We start from the raw sequence: 21,202 nt of genomic DNA, 5'->3' as shown, positions 1-21,202 counted from the left end.
ATTCATTTATTTCTCCTCATTGTTGTTGTAGTGTCTTCTGGATGACTGCCACCTGGTGGACTGAAGTGGAACTGTCAGTTCATGTGACAGCTACAATGTTAATTAGCCTGATTGTCCCTGGTTATTTGCACCTTGGTGGAAACGCAGGTGAAGCAGCAGCCAATCACAGAGGGGGTTCTGCCTTAATGCAAAACCACTAATTCAATAACCCTGTGAAATAAAGAGTTTTATCTTTTATTAAATTGGCCACCTTGGGCCCCCGTACACATATAAGGTCTGGTTTCCTGAGTCCCTGCTGGTCGTACCTGTGTGTTCCCAGGAGCGTGCAGGTCGGCGGTGACCGTGGCAGACGAGGCTGACGGCACCTCCAGCGTGGGCGACTTGGAAAGGCCTGGACTGACCCTCCTGCCCTCCCCCGCAGGGTCGAGGGCGCCGGGAGTCGGGGGCTTCCCGATCCCCGCAGACGCCTCTGTGAAGGTGACTGACCTCTTCTGGTCTCCGTGCGCTGTGGGGCAACACGTGCACGAGGTCAAAGGCCAACGAGTGACTCTCTTAACAAATAAGCATCATGGAAGAAGAGTGGAGGCAGGGATGGGACAGGAGGGGGCAGGGGCTGGGGGGGGTATGCAAGACAGACATGCAGAGCGCCCTATTGGGTGAGGTTGCAGATAAAAGGGGGGCGGGCCGTTGCAGGGTGGAGAGGAAAAGGTTAAAGGTGGTGTCTCACCTTCGCAGTCCAATAAAGTCTCTTTATTTCAAAAACATGAGACAGAACAGAGTGAGAGTCAGTTTGAGACAAACAACAACAACATTGGAACAAAGAGGAGAACAGGAGGACGGGTCGCTTCCAGTCCGCACACACACACACACACACCAGTTAGACAACAGGTGTCATCACCTGGGAGCTGGTTTTCTGTCTGTGTGCTGACTGGAAGTGTTGGGGGAGTCTGAACACACACACACACAGACACACACACTGAAGGAGGTTACCCAGCGGTTTGTTCTTGGGCTGGATGCTCCTGCGAGTCGTCGAGAGCCGAGCTCCAGATCGATCACGGGGTTCGTTCTTCGGAATGGACAGCAGGGGGCGCCGCAGCTGCAGGACAGTCACAGTTTTAGCAGGTTCACACAAACTGTCACGAGTTGAACTGGAAAAGGACGAAGGGGACGTCCTCACCTGTCTGAGGCCGCGCTTCCTTCCTAACGGAGGCTGTAACAGGAGGTTGTGTTGCCCTGGTTCACTCTGCACACTGGCAACCCTGGTTCAGTTAATCACGTGCACACACGCGCACACACACACATAAACAGAAAGACACACATTCATCACCATGAAGGAATCAAACACCGCCCTGTGTGTGCTCGCTCACTGACCACAAGATGTCACTGCTACTCTACCAAGTCACTCACTGGACACACACGTATGTTCACACGACACCAGATCACAGTGCAGAGAGGAAACAGAGCCGCCATGATTCACACACCAGGGGAGGGTCGGGGCTGGAGCAGCAACTCACAACAGAAACTCGTGTGGTGATGTGAACGTGTTTGATTATGATTATTTATGGATTCACTGGACATTTAAAGTGTGAAACATCAGGTTCGTTAACGGTAACAGTGAGTAAATGAGAGGTTAGTGTCCTTGTTCGTGTTGCCGCCCCAGTTCCCGCTGCCCCGACAGATTGGTATCCAGAGAGGGACGCCCAATTTGATCAGTGACAAGCCTGAAGACACAGAAACAGTATGAGACACCATGGCACCAATGGGAGAGAGGCTGGCTTTGGTGATGGCACATCAACTGTCAGAGACCCACAGCGAACACAGGAGAAACAGAGGCGGAGCTCCCTGGCCCCCCCGGGGGCCGGCGGGGCCCTCGTTGGGTTCCTCCTCATGAGGGAGGGGCCTGGTTAGGATAGCACAGCAGATGAGCTGAGGAGATGAGGGTCAGTGAGGAGCTCAGAGGGAGGAAGGTGGGGGAGAGAGACAAGGCCACACAGAGAGAGAGAGAGACACAGGTGAGGGGGGGGGTGACGGGCCAAGGCGATTTGACTGGATGTGGATGAGTGATCGACAGCCAATAGAGGAGGCCGTCCTGAGGCCATGCCCCTCCCACTGGCAGACAGATAACGGGACACACACAGAGAGGGCCACTGTACCTAGAGAGGTTACCCTCCTGCAGGAGGCCCTGGGACTCATCTAGCACATTGGGTTCACTGTAAAAACGGGGCGAAGCGGGAGAGTGGGAGTTTAGGGAGAGAAGATCCATCACCGCCCGAATCCCCGAGCCCCGTCCTCACGAGGGCGTTCGCTAACAGCTGATCGCTTTAACACATCCTCACCGACATGCAGAGATATTTCACAGAGCTCAGACTGTTAAATAAAGACATTGTTTTATATAGACAGAGATATACACAGAAAAAAATGACTGTGGTTGTGGGATATGAAACTTTACATTCTACATGTTACATAAACAAACCGAGAAATGTTTCTTCTTCCTCTCATTGTACAAAGATGAAGCTAAAATATCCCTGATACAGGCGCCGCCATCTTTAACCTTTAATTTAGAGTCAAATCTTTTCTTTCTTGCAAAACTAGAATCTTTGATCTGTGTGTGTTTGTCAGTTTGTCAGTTTGTGTTTGTGTCGGGGGGGGGTCACCTGTGGCTGGGCAGCATGTTGGTGCGGTGAGCCTCGGGCTGCGAGGCCACAGAGCCGGTGGCGTGGCTGGAGAACCGCCGCTGCGTTATGACCCTGGGCAGGAAGGCCTCGTGCTCGCTCACCACGCTGGGAATACTGATGGAGTCGTCTGCGGAGAGAAGGACGCACGGCAGTGAGGTTCCAGTTCACTTTCTACACAATGTGGAAAGTGAAAGTAGAACGGGAAAGTGTCTGACTCTCTTCCTCGTCCTCGTCGGTGCGGCTGAGCGTGTCTTGAGAGGGTTGGCGTGACGGCTGACTCTCCTGCTCCCAAACGGTGCCGGTGCCGGTGTTGGAGCGCGACATCGTGGCCAAACTGAGGCGATACGCTGAGGTGGAGGTGCCCACCGTGCTGATGGACGTCTTGCCTTGGTAAGCTGTCGGGGGGGCAGGTCAAGATGTAATCAGAACATGTAAAAACCCACAGAATCAAAAGTTAAGATGTTGTTTGCGTGTTTCCTGACCAGAGCCGCTGTGCACGGCCTCCTTCAGGATCTTGAGCTCGTTGTTGAACTCTGCGAACAGGGAGCTCTTGCAGAGAGGTCGAGGGATGAAGCGTCGCTCCAGCTGGTCGGCGATGTGGTGGCGTGCCGTGATCTCCTCCTGGGAGTCGGCCGGCTGCGTCAACAACTGGACGAGTACAGGAAGAAACAAGGTGAGGACACAGGGACATGAAAAGCTGCGTCACACTTGAATCTCCGAGTCTTTACCTTGCACTGGATGAAAGGTCTCAGCAGGACGAAGATGGGGATCCGGGTTCGGACAATGAAGTCGATGAAGTCCCAGAAGGCCAAGCCGCCAACCTTCCTCAGCGCCATCTCTTTCACCTGCAGGCTCAGCCGGTACCACTGGTTTCCCAGCGAGCGCTCGAAGCAAACCAGCACCACCTTCAGAGCTGCGGATGAGAAGACACACGGGCCATGTTAAAATAAAAGAAGCAGCACGTATCTTTACTCATCACGTTGGAAAATGTCGTTGTCACATTCCCACCCAGATACGCAGCCTGGCTCGTGGACTCGGCTAGTCCCTCCCTGCGCAGGTCCTTCCCCGTGTCGCCCGGCGTGGAGCAGTGCGCCGGCGAAGCGTCCAGCATGAAGTTCTTGGTGCGAGAGGTGGAGATGATGCGAGGAGGCAGCAGGATGTTGATGACGGTCTGGAGGAGCAGGAAGATCTCGGGCTGCTCGAGGTGCGGGCTGTCTGCACAACAGAACAAACAGAGATACAAAGGAGCTGGAACAGATCTGCAGTTATGTTTCCACTTCTCTCTAGAGCCTTTAAAACAGTTTCATGAGTAAATCAACGATGCTAACTCGTTACCTTTACTCCCAGAACCAACAGTCAGCACAAAGGGAATGAGCAGGTTGAGCAGCATCCCCTCCCTCCTCTCCTGATTGGTGAACGGGGAGATCACGTGACTGAGAGGGAAGTCTTCCTTCAAGGCCTGAGAAACAAACGCTGGGTGAATATTTTCAGAGGGACAATATGAACGAGGGTTTTACTTGATGAAGAGGAGGATGAGGTGGACCTGAATCTGCAGGGCAACCAGCCGGACGACCGCCGTGCTGAAGGGAAGTGGCGGGGAGAGGTAGGGGCTGAGGTGGAGCAGCGGCAGCCCGTCCGCCACGCTGGAGGGGCCGACCACACCCATCACCTGACAACACACAAAGAAATACTTCAAAAAACAACACAACACAGGAGAAGATAGCAGAATAAGGTGTGTGTGTCCTCGTACCAGGTTCACACAGACGTTGATCAGCGATCGAAGGTGCGGGAGGAAAGAGATGATTGGCTGTCGCTGCAGCGTGAGGCAGATCCCCTCGATCAGGCTGCTGGCCGCCTCCCACTCCACCTGTCTCCTGGAGAACACACAACCACACAACACCACCACACAACCAAATAAAAACACATGGTCATCAAAAGTCAAGACGTGAACATGGCATCAGATCAATAATAAATCGGACCTGTATCACCTGCACGACGACGAAGGCTGAACTGACAGTGAATACTGAAAGCTCACAAACACAGGCAGCTACACACTGCAGTGACACACACTCACACACAGGGATCCGCACAGAAACACGCTACAGCAGCTCTTACGGTACATCACCCACGAAGGCAGCGCTACAGAGGACAGTGCCAAGAAGCCGTCTATATACTGTACACACCACGGCACCGGCACAGCACGACACTCACAGGGAGACGGAGAAGAAGAGGGATCGTATTCAACAGACCTGGTGCATAAAGCCTGTGGGCGAGCGCACCTGAGCGTTGGCATCTTGTGGATCTTGTTGAACATGCGGTCCAGCCTCTTGAGGATGAGGATGAGGGCGGGGCGGACGGCCTCTGACGACCAGTCGGTGATGGGCAGCATCTCCATGATGTAGCGCCGCAGCCCGCGGCTCTCCATGGTCAGGGTGTCGTAGGGCGCCAGCTTCAGCAGCGCGTGGGCGATCTCTGCCAGCCTGGGAGAGACACGGACAGAGTGTCAGAGCAGATTATACAGAGCTGTGTTCATTTCTCTCTGCCCAATGTGCTGCTGCAGATAACTGACTCCTTCAATCAGTAAATGTGATGAAGACACGTCACCTCATGTGGGACTTGATGTCGAGCAGCTCCAGGGCCGTGACCCGCGGCTCGCCGGCCACATTCTGCAGGATCTTGAGTCGCGGCCCGCAGTGTTTGTAAAACTCGGTGCAGATGTTTAAGAGCGACTCCCGCGGCCGGCGGAACTCCTCCCTGGCGATCCGCTCGTCTAGCTCCTCCCTCGGCATCCCCTGGCCCTCCTCCAGCAGGTGGAGGTTGTCCCTGGTGTTGACCCCTCCTGACATGGCGTGGTTCGCCGTGGTGCCTCCTTTATGGCCCTGGTCACAGCGGGACAACTGTGGCGCTGTCATTGGCCTGTGGAGGAGGTGTGGATAAAATCATAAGCATCTACATCACCTGCAGCTACAACGTGTAAAACCTCAGATCTGCTGGACCTTGTCAGCGTCTCTGAGCTGTAGAGGAGCGCCTGCAGCGACGTGGCCAGAGCAGCGATGGCGGCAATCTCATCCCTGGCGGCTGAAGCACATTCCATGGTGATGGTGTTGCTCTTCAGCTTCTGGAGGTGACAGGGAACCAAGGCCTCCAGCACCATCAGCATCTGGAGACTGGACACACAGAAGCTGTTGTGGGACAGATGTGGGTATAGGGGGGGGAAAAGATGAAGATGAGTGTGTCTCCATACCTCCGGAAGGATTCAGGGGCGTAGGCGACCACCGTCACACACAGCTTGATGGCCTCGCTGATAGAAAAGGCCAAGTCCTCGTTACCATAACAGAAATCTGCCAAAGAACAGATCATATTTAGAGAATCCAGAACATGATGATGGTTTAATTAAATCTGAGTGTTTGACAGTTTACCCAGAGAGCGCAGAGGTTTCTCTGCCTTCACCAGCTCCAGAGCGTCCAGGGCGTCCGGCGTCTCTCCCTCCAGAGACACCAACAGGTCAAACAGACACTGGGCTGAGACGCCTTTAGACAGACCAGTGCTGGTGCTGGTCTGGAGGTGAGGGAGCAAAGATGGAGACAAGTTTATTAAAGCAAAATCCCCTGTCACACTATTTGGAGGCATCCAGGAATACAGAGATAAAAAGTTTGTGCTTGCACCCCCCGCTCTACAGTCTTACTGTGAATTCCAGCAGCGGAGCGACGCTTGCAAACAGCTGCAGGACGAAGGGTTTGCGGTGGAGGATGTAAAACTGTCGGCAGCAGAACTCGATGCCCTGCCTCAGTAAAGGGTCGCTCTCATAGTCAGCGTAGACCTGGAAAAACACCACAGGGAGGACACGTTCTAAACCTGCTGCTCCAAACAGTTATTACACAAAATTGAGACCAAAACCACCACGATACCCACAGGACTGGATGTTTCTGTACCTGCAGCATGGTCGGCAGGATCCACTGGTAACCGCTCAGAGAGAAGAGGTGGTTGAAGTGCACCGCGGTGTTGATGGCAGTCGCCGTGTACTGCCTGAGGAGGGCGCTGTCCTCCGGGTGCAGCAGCAGCGCCCCGTTGAAGACGTTGAGGAACAGCATCATCTCGTCCCCCCACGGGTACTCGCTGGGCATCCCCAGGAACATCTCCTCCAGCAGCTTGATCCACAGCACCTTGTGGAGGGTGTCCAACCCAAACAGCTCCTTACCTGAGAGAGGAGGAGGAGGAGGAGGAGGAGACCACAGGGGTTCAGAATATATAACTTTACTCTTCATGTTAAGTGTTGGTTGGAGTCCGTCTCACCTTGTTGCTCGTTGAACAATGAGAACTCTGCGTCGATGGCCGTTCGTGGGAAGGAGGGCAGACGGAGGAGGTCCTCCTGCAGCAGGGACACGTGGGACTGTTTGTGCACGGCCGGCATGTGTTGGGTGAGGGAGATCAGGAAGAGGACACGGCCGACCTCCTCCAGTTTACGGGAAAACACCTGAACGAAATAAGAAGTAAAGTTTCTGTTTACCTTTGCTTTCACAAAGCGTTATAAATAAAGTTTGAGTCGTCCGTACCTGTTTCTGGATGAGCTCTTGTCCTTTCTCTGGCAGCATGTGGACCAGGTTGAGCTGTGGAGACACGGACCTCCGGAACGGGTAGATGTCTCTGACATACGTCTACAGGACGTGGACAAAAACATTACATATAAATGAAAGTATCAGAAGAGTTACAGCTCTGCGGTTGGATGCCTTTAAGTCTTTAAGTGTAACTCCAAAATGCCAACTTCTCACATTCCTCAACACATAATAAATAAAATCCTTCATTACAGCAGCTTGAAGTGTTGTTGTTGTTGTTACCTTGGAGTAATGTATGAGGTTCCATCGTTTGTCCATGAGGAAGTAATGCGCTGATCTGGCCTCGGGAATGTTGAAGAACTCAAGACACTCCTGTGAAACATCATAAACATTAATCGTTCTGATATTTAGTTGATAAAACTATGTAAAAAGGAGTTCTTACCTTCAGCAGAGCTTCAAACTGAGTGTCCTCGTGCACTGGGAGCTGTGTTGGGATGTCACACTCGTTCTGCCCGTGCACCACCAGGGTTTTGGTTCCTGCGTCGATAAAAACACAAGAAAATATTTCAGGTAAATCTAATGTAATGTTTAAAGGCCTCTGTGTATTTAATGTGATATCACAATGTGTGAGTTATTGTTCACCTGGCATGGAGGCAGTGACGAGCAGTTTGACCTCACACTGCTCCTTCTTCATGGTCTGCTTCAGGTCCTTGAAGAAGAGCCCCTCCACGTAGCCCACCACCTCCCACAGGAAGGTCAGCGTGGCAGAGATGGCGTCCATACCCCACTCACAGGGAGTCCGCACAAAGTACATGATCAGTCCCACCTACGAGGAGGAGGAGGAGGAGGAGGAGGAGGAGGAGGAGATTCACGTGAGAGAAGTGATGATGAGTTTAAATGGTCCTGAAGTGGTTGTAGTTGATTTACCAGGTAGTTGAAGAGGATGTGAGACGTCTGAGCCGGCAGATCTCCGATGTTGAGCAGGAGCTTCCTCAGCATGTACATCAGCTCGTCCTGGAAACACAAGAAACACAAAGTGAGTGTCCCTCCCTCTACCTCGGAGACTGAGGACTGAGGAACAAACCTTGTCACCCAGTCAAGGCCCAGCTGATGATGTTTTCTTACCTGTCTGTTGCTCACTGTGAGTTTTTCCAGGAAGTGGCGGAGAACCAGGGCCGGATCCTCGATCAGACAGTTCCAGAGGATTTGCTGAGCCACAGCGCTCACTGCAGAAACATTACACAACACAGACTCACTTGTAAACACAGCGTGTGACAAGATACAATGAACGAGTCTCATATGTGGCGAGGATATGACGCCCACCTGCCACGCCATCCTCTCGAACCTCGCCGTCCTCCATGAGGTGGACTATTGGCAGAACGGCAGCACAGATGCATGCTGGGAAGACAGCCTGAGGTGGCTGCAGCATGTGGTGGGTAGGAGTGTGTTCTGTTGTGTTCTCTTCGTCTGGCAAAAACAAATGATCAGTGGAAATTAAAGGAAAGCACGAGGAAACAGAGTGGTTTTATGAGAACTGATCTCGTCATCAGTGATTGTGTGTTTTCGTACCTTCAGCACTCGCCAGTGAGCGGACCGACCACACGGAGCCCCGGCGGAAAGAGTAGTTCCTGTGGGAGTTACTGGAGGCGCAGGATGGGCTGACGGACAGACGGCGTGACGCCAGGTTCACCACTTCTTCTGCTGGCGAGATCAACATCCAACAGGACCGGCACATAAACAGGAAACACCACATACAGTCAGGGTACTGAGCTTCTGGCACAGGTATTGTGTATTTGTGTACGATGTGAGCTGGTGGTAGCCCCACCTTCTTCCTCCTGCTCAGGCGGCGGGCTGCACGTGGGCTCGTAGCACGCCTCCTGAGCAACAGGGATCGCCGTGATGATGCTGGCCTCGCGGCCCAGTCGCCGCTTCTCTTCCTCTTGCTGCAGGTTCTTCAGGATGTGCTCAGCTCGCTGGTGGGAGCGCGACACCGCCCGGGCTGAGAAGGATTTCTGAAAGGGAAGGGCGTCGGATCAAGCGGCACAGCGGGTGCAGACATACAGAAGGTTGAGGATGAGGGAATGCACGAAATTAAAACCAAAGTTTTAAAACTTTCAGGAAAGTGTGTGCACAGCTATTCTACGCTTACATCCGAGGAGCATTTTGTAATGTTGAATGACCGGACAACACGTTAATACAGTAACTCTCCTCCAGCACATTGATCTCATGCTCTAATTCCATCCCAAGCATCATGAAGAGACACTGTTGAATAGGTAAGATTTCAATCGTGACTAATTGTGAGACGAGTAAATGTGTTCAGACTGGACTTTGGAGAATTTACTGTATCGTTGTGTACAGTGAATGCCTCACAGCATTCCCACGAGTGCTCATACACATACATATCCAAATAGGCTGAACGCATGATATGAAGAACATACACAGCAAAGTCATTCTCATCCAATGACCATGCATCAACAGCACAACACGCACAAAATGTCTGAATGTCCGATGCATGCTGTTATAGTTCTTTGCCTGTACGTTTTGAGTTTGGTGTGAATCCCTGATCAAGATGCAACTATCTGAGATGACCCATGGACCTGCCCCGGTTTCAGACCTCCAGCGCCTCCCAATGGGCCAAACAAACTGCTTCCCCTCCTGTCGCTAATGATCTGACGTAACAAGATGCATCAGCACAAACATCCGGACAGAAATACCAACTTACTATGGTATGGACTGACTGAATTAATGTGGAGAACTAAAAACAAAGACAGTCGATAGGTAAATTATAGAACATGTGCTCGCAGGTTGTCATCAAAAAAAAACATATTTTGATAATCATGCTTTTTGAAACAAAAAGAAGAAAGTAAAAAGGAAACACCAAGAAATCTGTTCCGCTACTTTTAAAAATCACCATTTTCTAACCTGAGAAGTTGATTTCACGTGTTTTCTTAAGTTAGCAGATTTCTTGGTGCAGTTGTTGACATTACACTTTGCATAGCAGGAGCAAATGTACTTAAAAAGCAGCTTAACGTGTTGTGTGTGTATTGCTTCTGGTCTATTGAAGGGTTGAGCTGTGACTCAGCTGGATTTAAAGGGCTGGTTCACCCAATTCACCCCCTTTAATTAAAAGCTTCATCTAACAATCAAGTTTAGATTTCATTTGTCCACATCTATCTCAGACTTCTGCCTCCACACAAATATTAATTTAGTTATTTTGGTGTCAATGCTCTAAATGATCTGGATAAAACCTGGACAAATTCAATTCAAACTATCATATGAAATGTTTTCGCAGGTGAACAATCCCTTTAAGTTTTGCAGGTCACATTGAATTTAATCTAAATCTGAAGGAACCTGACGACTCAGGTCAAGTAGTTTGTGTCGTCACAGGTGAACATTAACTACATCTTCAAATCAAGAATAACATCCATAATAATATTAGTAATAAGTAAATGTACTGTATGCACAGCTAGGCAACCAATGTAAACAGGGCTCGGACTTACAGACTGGTCTTCATTGATGGGGTCCTGGACGCTGCCAGTGTTCTGGGGAACCCAGGGGGGGTCAAATATGGGGACGCAGGGCATGCCCAGAATAGGAGAGGGCAGAGTGAAGTTGATGCTGGGTGGAGGAATCTGGAACAAAAGAGTGAGACCAAATGTTCTACATTAAACGTGAAGCTAATTAGAACTAGATGTTAATACCATTTTTATGGACAGATAAAAACATGGTGATATTGTTATTCGTACCTTAAAGATCTGCTGAGCTCCTTCCTCCATGCGAGGCCACACCTGGTAGCGGAAACGCCACAGCGTGTTAAACTTCAGGATGGAGTTGATGCGCTGGCAGGCCTCCTGGTGCTGGAACTCCGCCATCATCATCTCGGTCACCGTGTCGGGGACCTTCACGGCGCACAGAAGGAACATAGCCGCTGGAGGGGATTTGGATAGGGCAGCGGAAGAGGGAGGAGTGAGGAGAGACATGGAGAAGGTGAAGTGTGGTTGAGGGCAAATAGTAGCACACAGGGAAGGATGTAAGAAATAGGAAGGGCAAAAAGAAACAGGAAAGGAAGAATATATTAGAATATAAAACAGTTAAAGCATGTCACATGTTGTCTCTGTAATCTGAACGTTAATAAACTCCGACAGACGCAGCGACCTACAGAGTCAACCCACGCATGACTGATGCACAGCCCGACTCACCGGCAGCAGCAGCCATATGTTCGTCCACGCTGAGTAACAGCTCCCAGGCGGCGGGCTGGATGTCCCCGTACATGTCGTCGGTCAAGATGGGAGCTGCTTTGATCAGCAGCGAGAGCGGCGCCGGGGACAAGCTCATCACCTGAAACACAAGCCGACATCATGCATCATCCTGCAAAACCAAGTAAGGCTCTGGATACGATATAAAGAGGGAATGTTTCAGTTCACCTGGTTGCGGATGTACTTGAGCATGCCTGTGTCCTTCTTCCCTTCTGTGTTGGGGTCGTTGGGTCGTCTCTTCATGGACGGCGTCCTCAGACACGACTTGTCCGAACACTGAAGGCACAGAGAGGTTTATGAACCACCAGCGGTAAAGTAACTCATCGATTTACTGATTAACTCATCAAGTTTCAAAACAGGACAGATAAGACCTGTGAGTTCCACCTCTTTGTTTTTCTTGGCCCGTGCCCCGATGTTGCCGGAGGAGGCGCTGTCTTCTCGCAGGCTGTCCACCGTCTCGCCGTACACCAGCTTGATGGCGCGGACCAGACGGGCGCAGGAGCGGCTGTGGTGCTGGTAGCAGTGTGGGTGGCAGAAGTCGATGTGGGTACAGATGAAACTCTGCTGGTTGCACAGCAGGATCATGATCTGAGCCCAGAGAGGAGAGGAGGAGGTCAGTATGAAAGAAGGAAAACACACACACACACTGACACAGACACACACACGTATACGGCACATACATGGAGCCAGGACATGTTGCGGTGGTAATTGTCCTCAGCTCCTCCTGAGCTCGGACCCTCTGGCTCTATGCTGGGCTCACTGGTGCTGAAGGGACTCCCTGCAACAACAAACAAGAACCATTCCAACAGGAGGGTGTTGGATCCAAGGTCAGTTGCAATTTTTGACAACCAAATTGGACTTAAATAAACCTTGACATCACCCATGACTTACCGATGTCAGTGACCGTGTCCCTGCTGTGCGTCTGTGACGACAAGCCCTCTTCGTTCTCCGACTCGGAGTCCTGCCGGGACAGCTTGGTGCTCTTCAGGCTCCCTGCTCGCCGGATGGACGACAGGGAGCCGCCTTTCTTCACACGGAAGCTGCGGGCCCCTTTGATCTGAAGCAGCCGAGATCCTCCGATACGAATCTTCCGGACGGGTGCTGGAGAGGACGGAGGAGGGGAGAGGTTATACACAATCAAATGGGACCGTAATAAAACACAAGAGAGACGTCGGGCCTCACCCTGAGTTTCCTGCGGCTTCTTGTCGTCGCAGGTGGTATCAGACTTGAGCGTGTGGCTGCTGCTGTTGAGCGAGTCGTGTCCGTCCTCATCGTCGAGGATACCCGCGAAGCTGATCTTCCTCTCGTAGCGTTGGCGGCCGAGCTCCGGGTCCAAACGCAAGCGGCAGCTGTCGAGGTCCTACAGCAAAGATGTGAACAGCAACTGTGTGACATATCCTGGTAAAGAGAACACACACACGCTGAATCCGTCCATATTTATATCACACTACTGACCACGAGAGGCTCGGTGCGTGGGCGGGGCAAGCAGGGAAAAGTCTCCCGCAGGAAAGTGGTGATTTCCAACAGGAGCTGGCAGGCGGCCATCTTCAGAGCGAAGGGGCAGCCGCACTTTGTAGGATTGACTGTGTCTTGAGGGTAGAAGTATATACATAACAACACACATGACGTTTCATTACCTGCAGAATGATCATCTACGTTTTACATGATGTGGTCCAGAGTCTTAGACGTGAAACCCTCTTCTGACTCACTGTCGTCCAGATAATCCTCTTCCTCGTCTTCTTTCCTCATTCTGCGCTTGGTCTCTTCATCGTAGATGTAACCCAGGATGTTGGAGGGGCTCTCGCTGTCAGAGTGACAGAGTTCGCTGAGCCTCGTTCCGATCGCCTGAGCAGATTCAAACACATAAATACGTGCACTCTTATTATATTCATTATTAATAAGTGTCACATTAACTGAAGTGTCTTTAACTCACGTCTCCCCACTGGCAGAAGTGCTTGGCGGCATTCCACTGGAGTTTCTGGTTTCTTTTGTTGCCCACTATCGGGGATCGTCCCCTCGACAGGCCTCTCTTGGTGATGTTGACATGGTGGCCTTTCATCCACTCTGGCCAGTTGCCGCGGTTACAGCGGTGGACGAATCTGGCACATTCGAGGAAGAGGGAGGCCCGAGCCACAACCGGAGCTTCCTGGAAGAAGCAGACGATTTCCGAGCTGTGGATTTCGAGCGAACACACAACAGCTCGAGGTGACGACAAAATGAAACATACCAGGTCCAGAGCGGCAGCGAGGATGGAGGCGTCGGGGATGGTTCCCGGCTCGCAGCAGTTCAACAGGAACTGGAAGCGTTTCATACCCTGTCGTATGGCGCCCAGATTCACCACGTTCTTGTTCTTCATGGCCTCCTGACTGGCGGCGAGACGCTCCTGGAAACCATGAGGGCCTGGAGGAGAGGATGGAGAGAAGACAGGAGGGTATAGCAGAACACAGGAAGGGAATTATATTTTTAAAACAAGCACATATAAGCGGGTCATTATTTACACAATTCCTCGTCGAGCTTTGAAGATTACATCTTACATTTAACCCTGACGCATAAAGCAGAGTGAGAGATGGACACACAGCCACAGGCGCAGGTTACACTCAGATTTTCAATTCTACACAAATTATGAAAGTTACTTCAGACACTATATCCATAATAATAAAATGACAAGTGTAACCGCAGCCGCACAGAAGCTGCACGTGTACAATTCTGTTCTAATCACTCATGGAAAATACCACCAGACGTCACCACAGAAGAGACGAGAGAGCGTCATGCTTGACATAGCACAGAAATATGCTTCACAGCAGAAAGATGGTTTCGTAGATGTGAGTTATTCCCCCGACACCTCCTTCTCTCCCTTTCCACCGTTGAATGAAACAAGAGAGGAAGGGGTTTGTTGTTGGGGAGACGAGGACGTGCACAGTTGGAAAGGAGGGGATGTGGAGTTGGTACGACAACACACTGACAAACGGAATTAGAGGGATATTAATATTCTTTATAATGGTAAAAGCTATTTCAGGGAAAAATGTATTTCAGGAGCATTCAGTGCATTTTTTGGAATTTAGAAAACATCCTGATATTTGATGTGAAAAGTACGTGATGATAGTTTTTTTAAAAAGTACTCCGAGAATTTAGAATTGTACTTCGAGTTATTACAAGACAGAAAGGGTTTTAAAATTTGACGTAGCCGAGGCCGAAATGAGGGACAAACTCGACACTGACGGATTGAGAATAAAACACAAGCTAACAGGGTGTAGCAGGCAGGCGTCCGGCGATGGAGAATGGCGTACGGAAGGAACGACTGGCGAGGCGAGAGAAGACACCACACGGACAGACAGACACTGGGACACTGGGACAGAAAGAGAGAGAGATAGAGACACAGGGCGGTGGGGCGTGGGCGAGGGGCACCCTGGGGTGGGGGAGGTCTACCATCTTTCTCTTCTGTGTGGTGAAGCTTGGATGGATTCCTCCTGCCAGACCTCCATTTACCGAGCCGCTTGAAGAAATTCTCCTCCTCGTCCCTGCAGTACTCTGGCCCCACAGCGCCCCCTTCTGACAGCTTTACTGCGCTCGTGAACTTCACCTAGGACACGTAAACACACGTCAATATGCACAGAAATATCAAGACATTATCAAAATGTGCACGCTACGTAGCATCCAGCAGCAGTGGGGGGTGTGGCCTCCCTGACCTTTGAACTCTGCCGTATGAAGGACAGTCGGTCGACGGAGCTGATGTCCAGCAGGTCCTCGACTCCGTCAGTCAGTCCAGAGAGAGACGAACGCTTGAGCCAGTTACCTGGAGACACGTGGAATCAAAAAGAAATGAAACAGAGGAAGGTGCAAAGCCACAGATGTACTGTGCACACTTTGTTGTGAAGGAAAGTACGTGCACACACACACACACACAAAGGGTTGTCGACAAAGAAAAGGGCAAACGGGACATACATTCAGGGTGTTTACACTGAGGAACAAAACTCCTTCAATTATACTTGATAAAACTTAAAGTCCCTGGTGACCATACAGGCCTCTCAAGTCTGTGATGTGCAAACACAAGTTAACCCGGGTGGGGAACAGCGTGCACACTGGAGAGGTGACCGACACACACAGACACAACACAAATACTGTATGAAGATGGTTCCACATCCACATACGTAGGACAGAGAGAGTGAGTGGAAGGCGAGAGGTCCGACGGCATGCTGAGGCACAGAGAGGAGCACACAACAGACCAATGAGATGAAGTGAACGCCGCCTCGTGGCAGGAAGTCTTTCCAACGTTAGACAGACAAAAACACAGCGTTGTTTCAATGCATTTCAGGGGGACAGTCGGGGGAAAGCCTAGGTAATGAGGTGAGGTCATGGACATACACACTGTTTACAGACCTGATATGGAAAAGAAATTATGTAGAAATTAAAGGTAAATCATCCTCAGACCAGTTAGAGGTTGACTGTAACGAGCGACCTCACCTATGGGCAGCTTCAGTTTCTTGCGCAGTGAAATGCGACGGGACCGGGATCGGGAGCGCCGGTCGGTGGTGGTGCCGGAGTGGGCGGTGGTGCACTCCGACGTGTCCTGCTCCGATTGGCTGCTCGTGTCACTGGCGGCGCTCTGCGACTTGAACATCTTCCTCCAGAAGTCCTTCCTGCCCAGCAGAGCGCCCGGGAGCTGCTCTTCACTGGAGGCACAAGAGACGGAGAAGAGACACAAAGGTCACATTTGAGGACACGGGATTAAATTCAGCTTTTTACAAGTTTGTATCTCTGTGTATGAATCAATGTTAAAACACAGTGAGGTCCTCTTTATTGTGGCGGGACAGGAAGCGACAGTTTCCCTGTTTGGAGCAGAGACGTGGCTGCTGCACTGGACATAGATGGTGCTATATGGAGATGCTGTGAGGTGGACACTCACTGTTCGGGTGTCTGGGGGGGTCTACTGGAGATGTAGCTGCGACACTCATCTGCAGCACTGGACACCTGACCCTTCTCCCCGGACACACCCGCCTCTGACCTGCGCACACACACACCCCGACAGACACACAAACCAGCTGAGCTCTGCTGTGCAGTCACGCCCACCTGGGACGACCCCCCACAGCCTACAGTTGTTTAGTCAGCAGCTTTGAGTGTCACTCAAGCTTGAGATGTTTGTATTATCATTACTGTCTTTTCTATTTTGATCTATGGACGGAAAGATTCCTAATTCCTAGACAGGCTACAATTTCCAAATGTCACTTTTCGAGCTGCAACTCAATATTTAATATGAGCTAATTTAACACTTACCATGCACTTATTATGAGATAGAAACTCCACCTCAACTATTTAGTCGTCTGAGGAAGGTGTGTTATTGTTTTCTCTAGAGTTACAGACTCTGAGTCCAGTGGACGTTTCAATGCAGTCACACTAATCAATAAAATGCGGTCAGAGGAAGTTTGATTCTCTGTGGTGAAACAGAGGAAGTGCCCACTTTGCCAAAGCCACATTATGTTTATAATACAACATCGAGTCAGTCACTCAAGCAGGAGAAACAGATGCAGACGGGACAGAAAAGAACAGAAATAAAACAAATGAACAATAAAGCGGTGATGAGAAGCGTAGCACTGATACGTCACACAAAGAGAAATGTTGACTCACATCACATCACTGATTGGATGAGAAATATTTTTGTGACCTCACAAGGGGGAGGGGTTTTATGGCATTTCAACAGGAATGATTACAGGTCATTTCTACTTGCTCATGATTGGACAGAAGCATGATGTCATTGAGACCACTTCTGACCACCTATTGGTCGGTACCTCCTGGGTCCAGGTTGTTTCCCCTCTTCCTTCTCGTCAGGCTTCTTGGTGGTGGTGACCTTCTCCGCGCTGTCCAGCAGGGCGCTCAGCGCCACCCGGCGGAACACGTTGCCATGGGCCTCCTTGATGAACTGCACCAGCTGGCGGATGTCGCAGTACAGACCCTGGGAAGGAGGAGGGAGGGACGCGTGAGTCAAATGCACCACAAAGTGCGTTAGAAGAAGAAAAAGTTGGGACTTTCCAGGCTGCGTCAAACAGTGTGTGGGTTTGTGCACATGCATATATGCATAAGTGTGTGGTGTGCAGGAGCAAGGCTCCGGCTCCAGCTTGTGAGTGGGTGGCCTCTGATTTTGTGCCATAATAAATGCTGCCTTCAGAAGTGTGTCATCCTCCGCCAACGTACACAAGTCATGCCAGTGTTTCTTCAGGCTTTACAGGCGCCGCAGAGCGACCGCAGTCCCTCACTGCTCTGACAGGAGAGACCTGCATTCAGCTGTTTCCAATTCATTTACAACTAAATAAAAAGTTATGGCTCAATGTCTTTATTAATAGAAGGTGATTAAACACACTTGACGTCCGATTTGTCCTGAACGAGAAAGCATTAACTAATGTGGTGTAAGTGATTGCTCTTCTTTAGGCTCTGCACCAGATGAAACATTAATAATTCAACTCCAACAAAAGGAAATATGAGTCTGGATCTAACAGATGATTTCACACTCCACTCACCAGGTTCTCTGGGCTGTGCAGCTCGTGTGTGGTCGAGGCGCAGCGGGTGATGAGGGACTTGAACATGCAGCCCACCACCACCGCCTCCATATTCTGGGCCACGGACTTGTTGTCCCCCGTGGTGAAGTTGTTCCCGAAGCCTGCCTTGTCTGCAAGCAACAGGGAGGCGGGAGGAGACCACGGATCACACAGGGAGTGGTTAAGTCAGGGGGGGGAGAACAGTATGACAGCTGACCAGCTTGAGTATTAAACAGTGAGGCCGTACAACAGGGAGGGGGGGCAGGTGGGGCAAACGAAAAGGGTTTGTAAAGCAAATGGGGGACAAGCCAACTGAAAAGGATTCTGGGTAAGGAATACATGCAAGTGACTAAGGCCTGCGATAACAAAAACACAGTGGGGGCTTATTCTCTTGGTCCAGTTAGATCAAACTTAGTGTGAATGGAGAAAATATGAACTGTGTAAAAAGCAGATTTGATCACACAAGTGAGTACTGTGGAGTTGCAGGCGAGTTGTGTCCCTTTCAGACAGAGTGAGGGGCGCAGCACAGGAAGTGGTGTCTCGGGAAGGGTCCGATTAGGCGAGTGTATTAATCCTACAGCGAATAGTATTGACTGTTATTGATTATTGATCATGTGTATCTACCGATGTTTCTTTTTTTCGCCCTCCTGGACCTCTCACCTGCACTGCCGTACTCTGCAAGAGAAAAGAGGCGGGGCACAGGTTGATTGACATCAGGCCAGCACAGACATGTATGCGGCGTCAGAGAGGACGAGGCACCCCGCCTCCGGACGGAGGCGAACGTGAGACGCACACACACACACACACAGACCGCCACACATAAAAAATAACACACACCGAAAAAACTAAACAAGGTGCCCTGGTCACTTTCAGAATCAAAACACTCATCGGTTCAGTAACTTGCCAATGGCTCAGCACTTCGTGTGATAGACTGTGCTGATCAGAGTAAAATATACTTTTCAGTGCAAAACTGAATTGGCATGTACAGTGTGTCTCAGTGCTCAGCGGTAAAGCCGCTGATTGAGCGGAGATGTAATGGGCAAAGCTTTGGATTGGCAAGTGTACAGAATGGATGAGTGAGTCAGGAAGGCAGGATTCCGCTTGTGGAAGTGGATGAAGAAAAAGAGGGAAGATGGAAGCAGGAGGAGGAGGAGGACGAAAAGGGGACAGGGACAAGCGGAGACGAGTGGAAGGAGGGAGGGAAGTAACACAGATATAAACAGAGGTAGCGCTGGAATGCAAAGTCGAAGTGCAGGTTGAGACAGAAGTAGTACAATTCAGCTTTGTCAACCACACAAGGACATTTCACTTAAATCACGCTTTTTATCTGAAACTGCTCTGAAACTTAGCACCAAGGTTAAACCTCTGAGTGTGAAAGAGATTTCAATAGTTTCAAAACAAACATCTGCACAGAAGCGCTCAATAAGTATTAAAATAAAAGGATTAAATGTAATTTACGAAGACAAAGATGTAAAAACATGATATTTTCTACTACTACTGTACTCACTTAACACCTTGAAACGCTACAGTCAGAATACTATCAATGACAATACTGACTCGCTGATGATGTCTCGCTGTATTTGCTTATTTTCTATGATCTGCACTCAGTCCCACACACACACTCACACTCTGCATACTTACTGTCAGTAATGGGCTCCATGCAGAAGCCCAGCAGCGCATGCAGGAAGTCCACAATGTTATTGAGAGAGTCTTTGTTCACATACTCGCGTATTGTCTGACGAAACTGCAGCTTGTCCAGCTTGTACAGGCTGGTCAGGCAGTTCTGGGCCTGGAAGCAAAGATTTGGAACCGGATTCACTCTCAGTGCAATGAAAGATTTACACATGAATCCGGGTTTTGGACGCCGGCCTGTTGTGTCTCAGAAATATCAATAAGTCAGTAAAGTGGCTTCTCTTGCAGGATGTGCTATTTTTATCACTTTACATTGATTCTCATGATCAATATCAGCTGTCCAGACAGATTCTTACTTCATCTTTACAACTTAATCTAATAACACACAAATATTGACCAGCACTGAAATAGAGGAGCAGCTGTTCTGAGGCGTCCCGTGGTGCACGGAACTTCAGAGAAAGGTCAGAGGAGTAAAGATCTGACCTGCATCCTGAGGCGGTCTCCTGACAGGCCGCGGTGGCCCTCGCCACAGCCGTAGGCGCAGCCGAGAGACTTGACGATCTTTATCAGCATGGTCAGAGCCAAGCGGTGGGTGCTGAGGCCGGAGCCTTCTTCCTGTTTGAGGGGGAGTGACGGACACGAGCATGAACAGGACTCCAAAGATCCTCAGCACATTTCTGAGCGCACAGCTCAAACTCACCTTTTTATCATTGTCCTTGTTGTTCTTCACATCGTCCTTGCTCCCCTGCCCACTTCCTCCACCGCTTCCCCCTCCTCCTCCTCCGCTTCCTCCTCCTCCGCCGCCTCCGTCTCCCCCTCCACCTGCTCCGGGTAGTGATCCGCCCCCCTGCGCGCCTCCTCCGAGACCTTGACCGGTCGTGTCTTTGCCTCGTGCCTCCTGGTTCTCCTTGTTGTCGGGCTTGGACAGTTTCTTGCCCATGCCGGGCACCACGCCGAGCTGCAGCAGGCAGTCGATGATGTTGAGGGCCACGTCGCAGATCCTGGAGCTGATGTCGTGACTGAGGACGGCGTAGAGGGCTCGCAGTACAGCCTGGAATACAAGGAGAGGGGGACAATGAGCTACCACACGGGAGCTGCCCTGGCTAATATTGCGGCAGGAGGACCGTCACTTACGGTGAGGTCCAGCATGCCGTTCTTCAGCACAAAGTTGTTGGTCCCCTCGATGTTCTCCCCTTCCTCCGGGCAGGAGTAGTTGATGCAGGAGTCGGTGAAGCTGCGCGGCAGGTTGGCGCAGGCCAGCGGCTCCGCGGGCATCTCAGGGACGGCCACGGGGTTACAGAGCTTCTTCATGTGCTCGGTGAAGAAGTCGGCGTAGCCCACATTGAAGGACGCCACGGTTGTGTTGAATGCCGCCATGGTGATGGTGGAGATCTGAGATCGAACTGTGACAGAGGAGGGAAACGTATTGTGACTACAGGAAGTGGATAATAGTTTCCTAATGTCTATTGTGTCTTTTTTTAAACTGTCTTTGTTGGATCAAATTCTTTAATCGCACTCAGATTCTCTTTTAAGAAACTTTGATATAATCCTTGAAAAAC

The 21,202-nt window shown here is 50.7% G+C and overlaps 1 protein-coding gene across 1 annotated transcript in view; it reads right to left on the bottom strand.

Annotated features, from left to right (window-relative positions):
* Positions 1-21,202, bottom strand: part of LOC118103626 (protein unc-80 homolog) — a 31,463-nt gene that overhangs the window by 2,250 nt on the left and 8,011 nt on the right. The window contains exons 12-62 of the mRNA XM_047339186.1: positions 20,778-21,046; positions 20,344-20,694; positions 20,127-20,258; positions 19,653-19,800; positions 17,994-18,142; positions 17,268-17,431; positions 16,388-16,486; positions 15,946-16,154; positions 15,171-15,277; positions 14,971-15,064; positions 13,712-13,884; positions 13,418-13,630; positions 13,194-13,329; positions 12,940-13,073; positions 12,667-12,844; positions 12,376-12,585; positions 12,165-12,262; positions 11,869-12,072; positions 11,653-11,760; positions 11,428-11,566; positions 10,975-11,156; positions 10,729-10,860; positions 9,054-9,240; positions 8,798-8,929; positions 8,552-8,695; positions 8,354-8,454; positions 8,156-8,242; positions 7,871-8,054; positions 7,671-7,765; positions 7,511-7,600; positions 7,229-7,330; positions 6,969-7,149; positions 6,608-6,873; positions 6,361-6,495; positions 6,095-6,233; positions 5,920-6,016; positions 5,672-5,842; positions 5,280-5,591; positions 4,955-5,155; positions 4,426-4,549; positions 4,219-4,344; positions 4,011-4,134; positions 3,684-3,890; positions 3,404-3,588; positions 3,158-3,323; positions 2,891-3,070; positions 2,655-2,802; positions 2,154-2,210; positions 1,178-1,259; positions 991-1,096; positions 306-505 (exon numbers count right to left, since the gene is read on the bottom strand). Coding sequence (XP_047195142.1) covers positions 306-505; positions 991-1,096; positions 1,178-1,259; positions 2,154-2,210; positions 2,655-2,802; positions 2,891-3,070; positions 3,158-3,323; positions 3,404-3,588; positions 3,684-3,890; positions 4,011-4,134; positions 4,219-4,344; positions 4,426-4,549; positions 4,955-5,155; positions 5,280-5,591; positions 5,672-5,842; positions 5,920-6,016; positions 6,095-6,233; positions 6,361-6,495; positions 6,608-6,873; positions 6,969-7,149; positions 7,229-7,330; positions 7,511-7,600; positions 7,671-7,765; positions 7,871-8,054; positions 8,156-8,242; positions 8,354-8,454; positions 8,552-8,695; positions 8,798-8,929; positions 9,054-9,240; positions 10,729-10,860; positions 10,975-11,156; positions 11,428-11,566; positions 11,653-11,760; positions 11,869-12,072; positions 12,165-12,262; positions 12,376-12,585; positions 12,667-12,844; positions 12,940-13,073; positions 13,194-13,329; positions 13,418-13,630; positions 13,712-13,884; positions 14,971-15,064; positions 15,171-15,277; positions 15,946-16,154; positions 16,388-16,486; positions 17,268-17,431; positions 17,994-18,142; positions 19,653-19,800; positions 20,127-20,258; positions 20,344-20,694; positions 20,778-21,046 — 7,958 coding nt within the window. The remainder of the gene's footprint in view (positions 1-305; positions 506-990; positions 1,097-1,177; positions 1,260-2,153; positions 2,211-2,654; positions 2,803-2,890; positions 3,071-3,157; positions 3,324-3,403; positions 3,589-3,683; positions 3,891-4,010; positions 4,135-4,218; positions 4,345-4,425; positions 4,550-4,954; positions 5,156-5,279; positions 5,592-5,671; positions 5,843-5,919; positions 6,017-6,094; positions 6,234-6,360; positions 6,496-6,607; positions 6,874-6,968; positions 7,150-7,228; positions 7,331-7,510; positions 7,601-7,670; positions 7,766-7,870; positions 8,055-8,155; positions 8,243-8,353; positions 8,455-8,551; positions 8,696-8,797; positions 8,930-9,053; positions 9,241-10,728; positions 10,861-10,974; positions 11,157-11,427; positions 11,567-11,652; positions 11,761-11,868; positions 12,073-12,164; positions 12,263-12,375; positions 12,586-12,666; positions 12,845-12,939; positions 13,074-13,193; positions 13,330-13,417; positions 13,631-13,711; positions 13,885-14,970; positions 15,065-15,170; positions 15,278-15,945; positions 16,155-16,387; positions 16,487-17,267; positions 17,432-17,993; positions 18,143-19,652; positions 19,801-20,126; positions 20,259-20,343; positions 20,695-20,777; positions 21,047-21,202) is intronic.

This window comes from Hippoglossus stenolepis, chromosome 24 (assembly GCF_022539355.2).
Source record: "Hippoglossus stenolepis isolate QCI-W04-F060 chromosome 24, HSTE1.2, whole genome shotgun sequence".
Classification (NCBI taxonomy): Eukaryota; Metazoa; Chordata; class Actinopteri; order Pleuronectiformes; family Pleuronectidae; genus Hippoglossus; species Hippoglossus stenolepis.
This window is presented reverse-complemented; position numbering and strand designations above follow the sequence as displayed.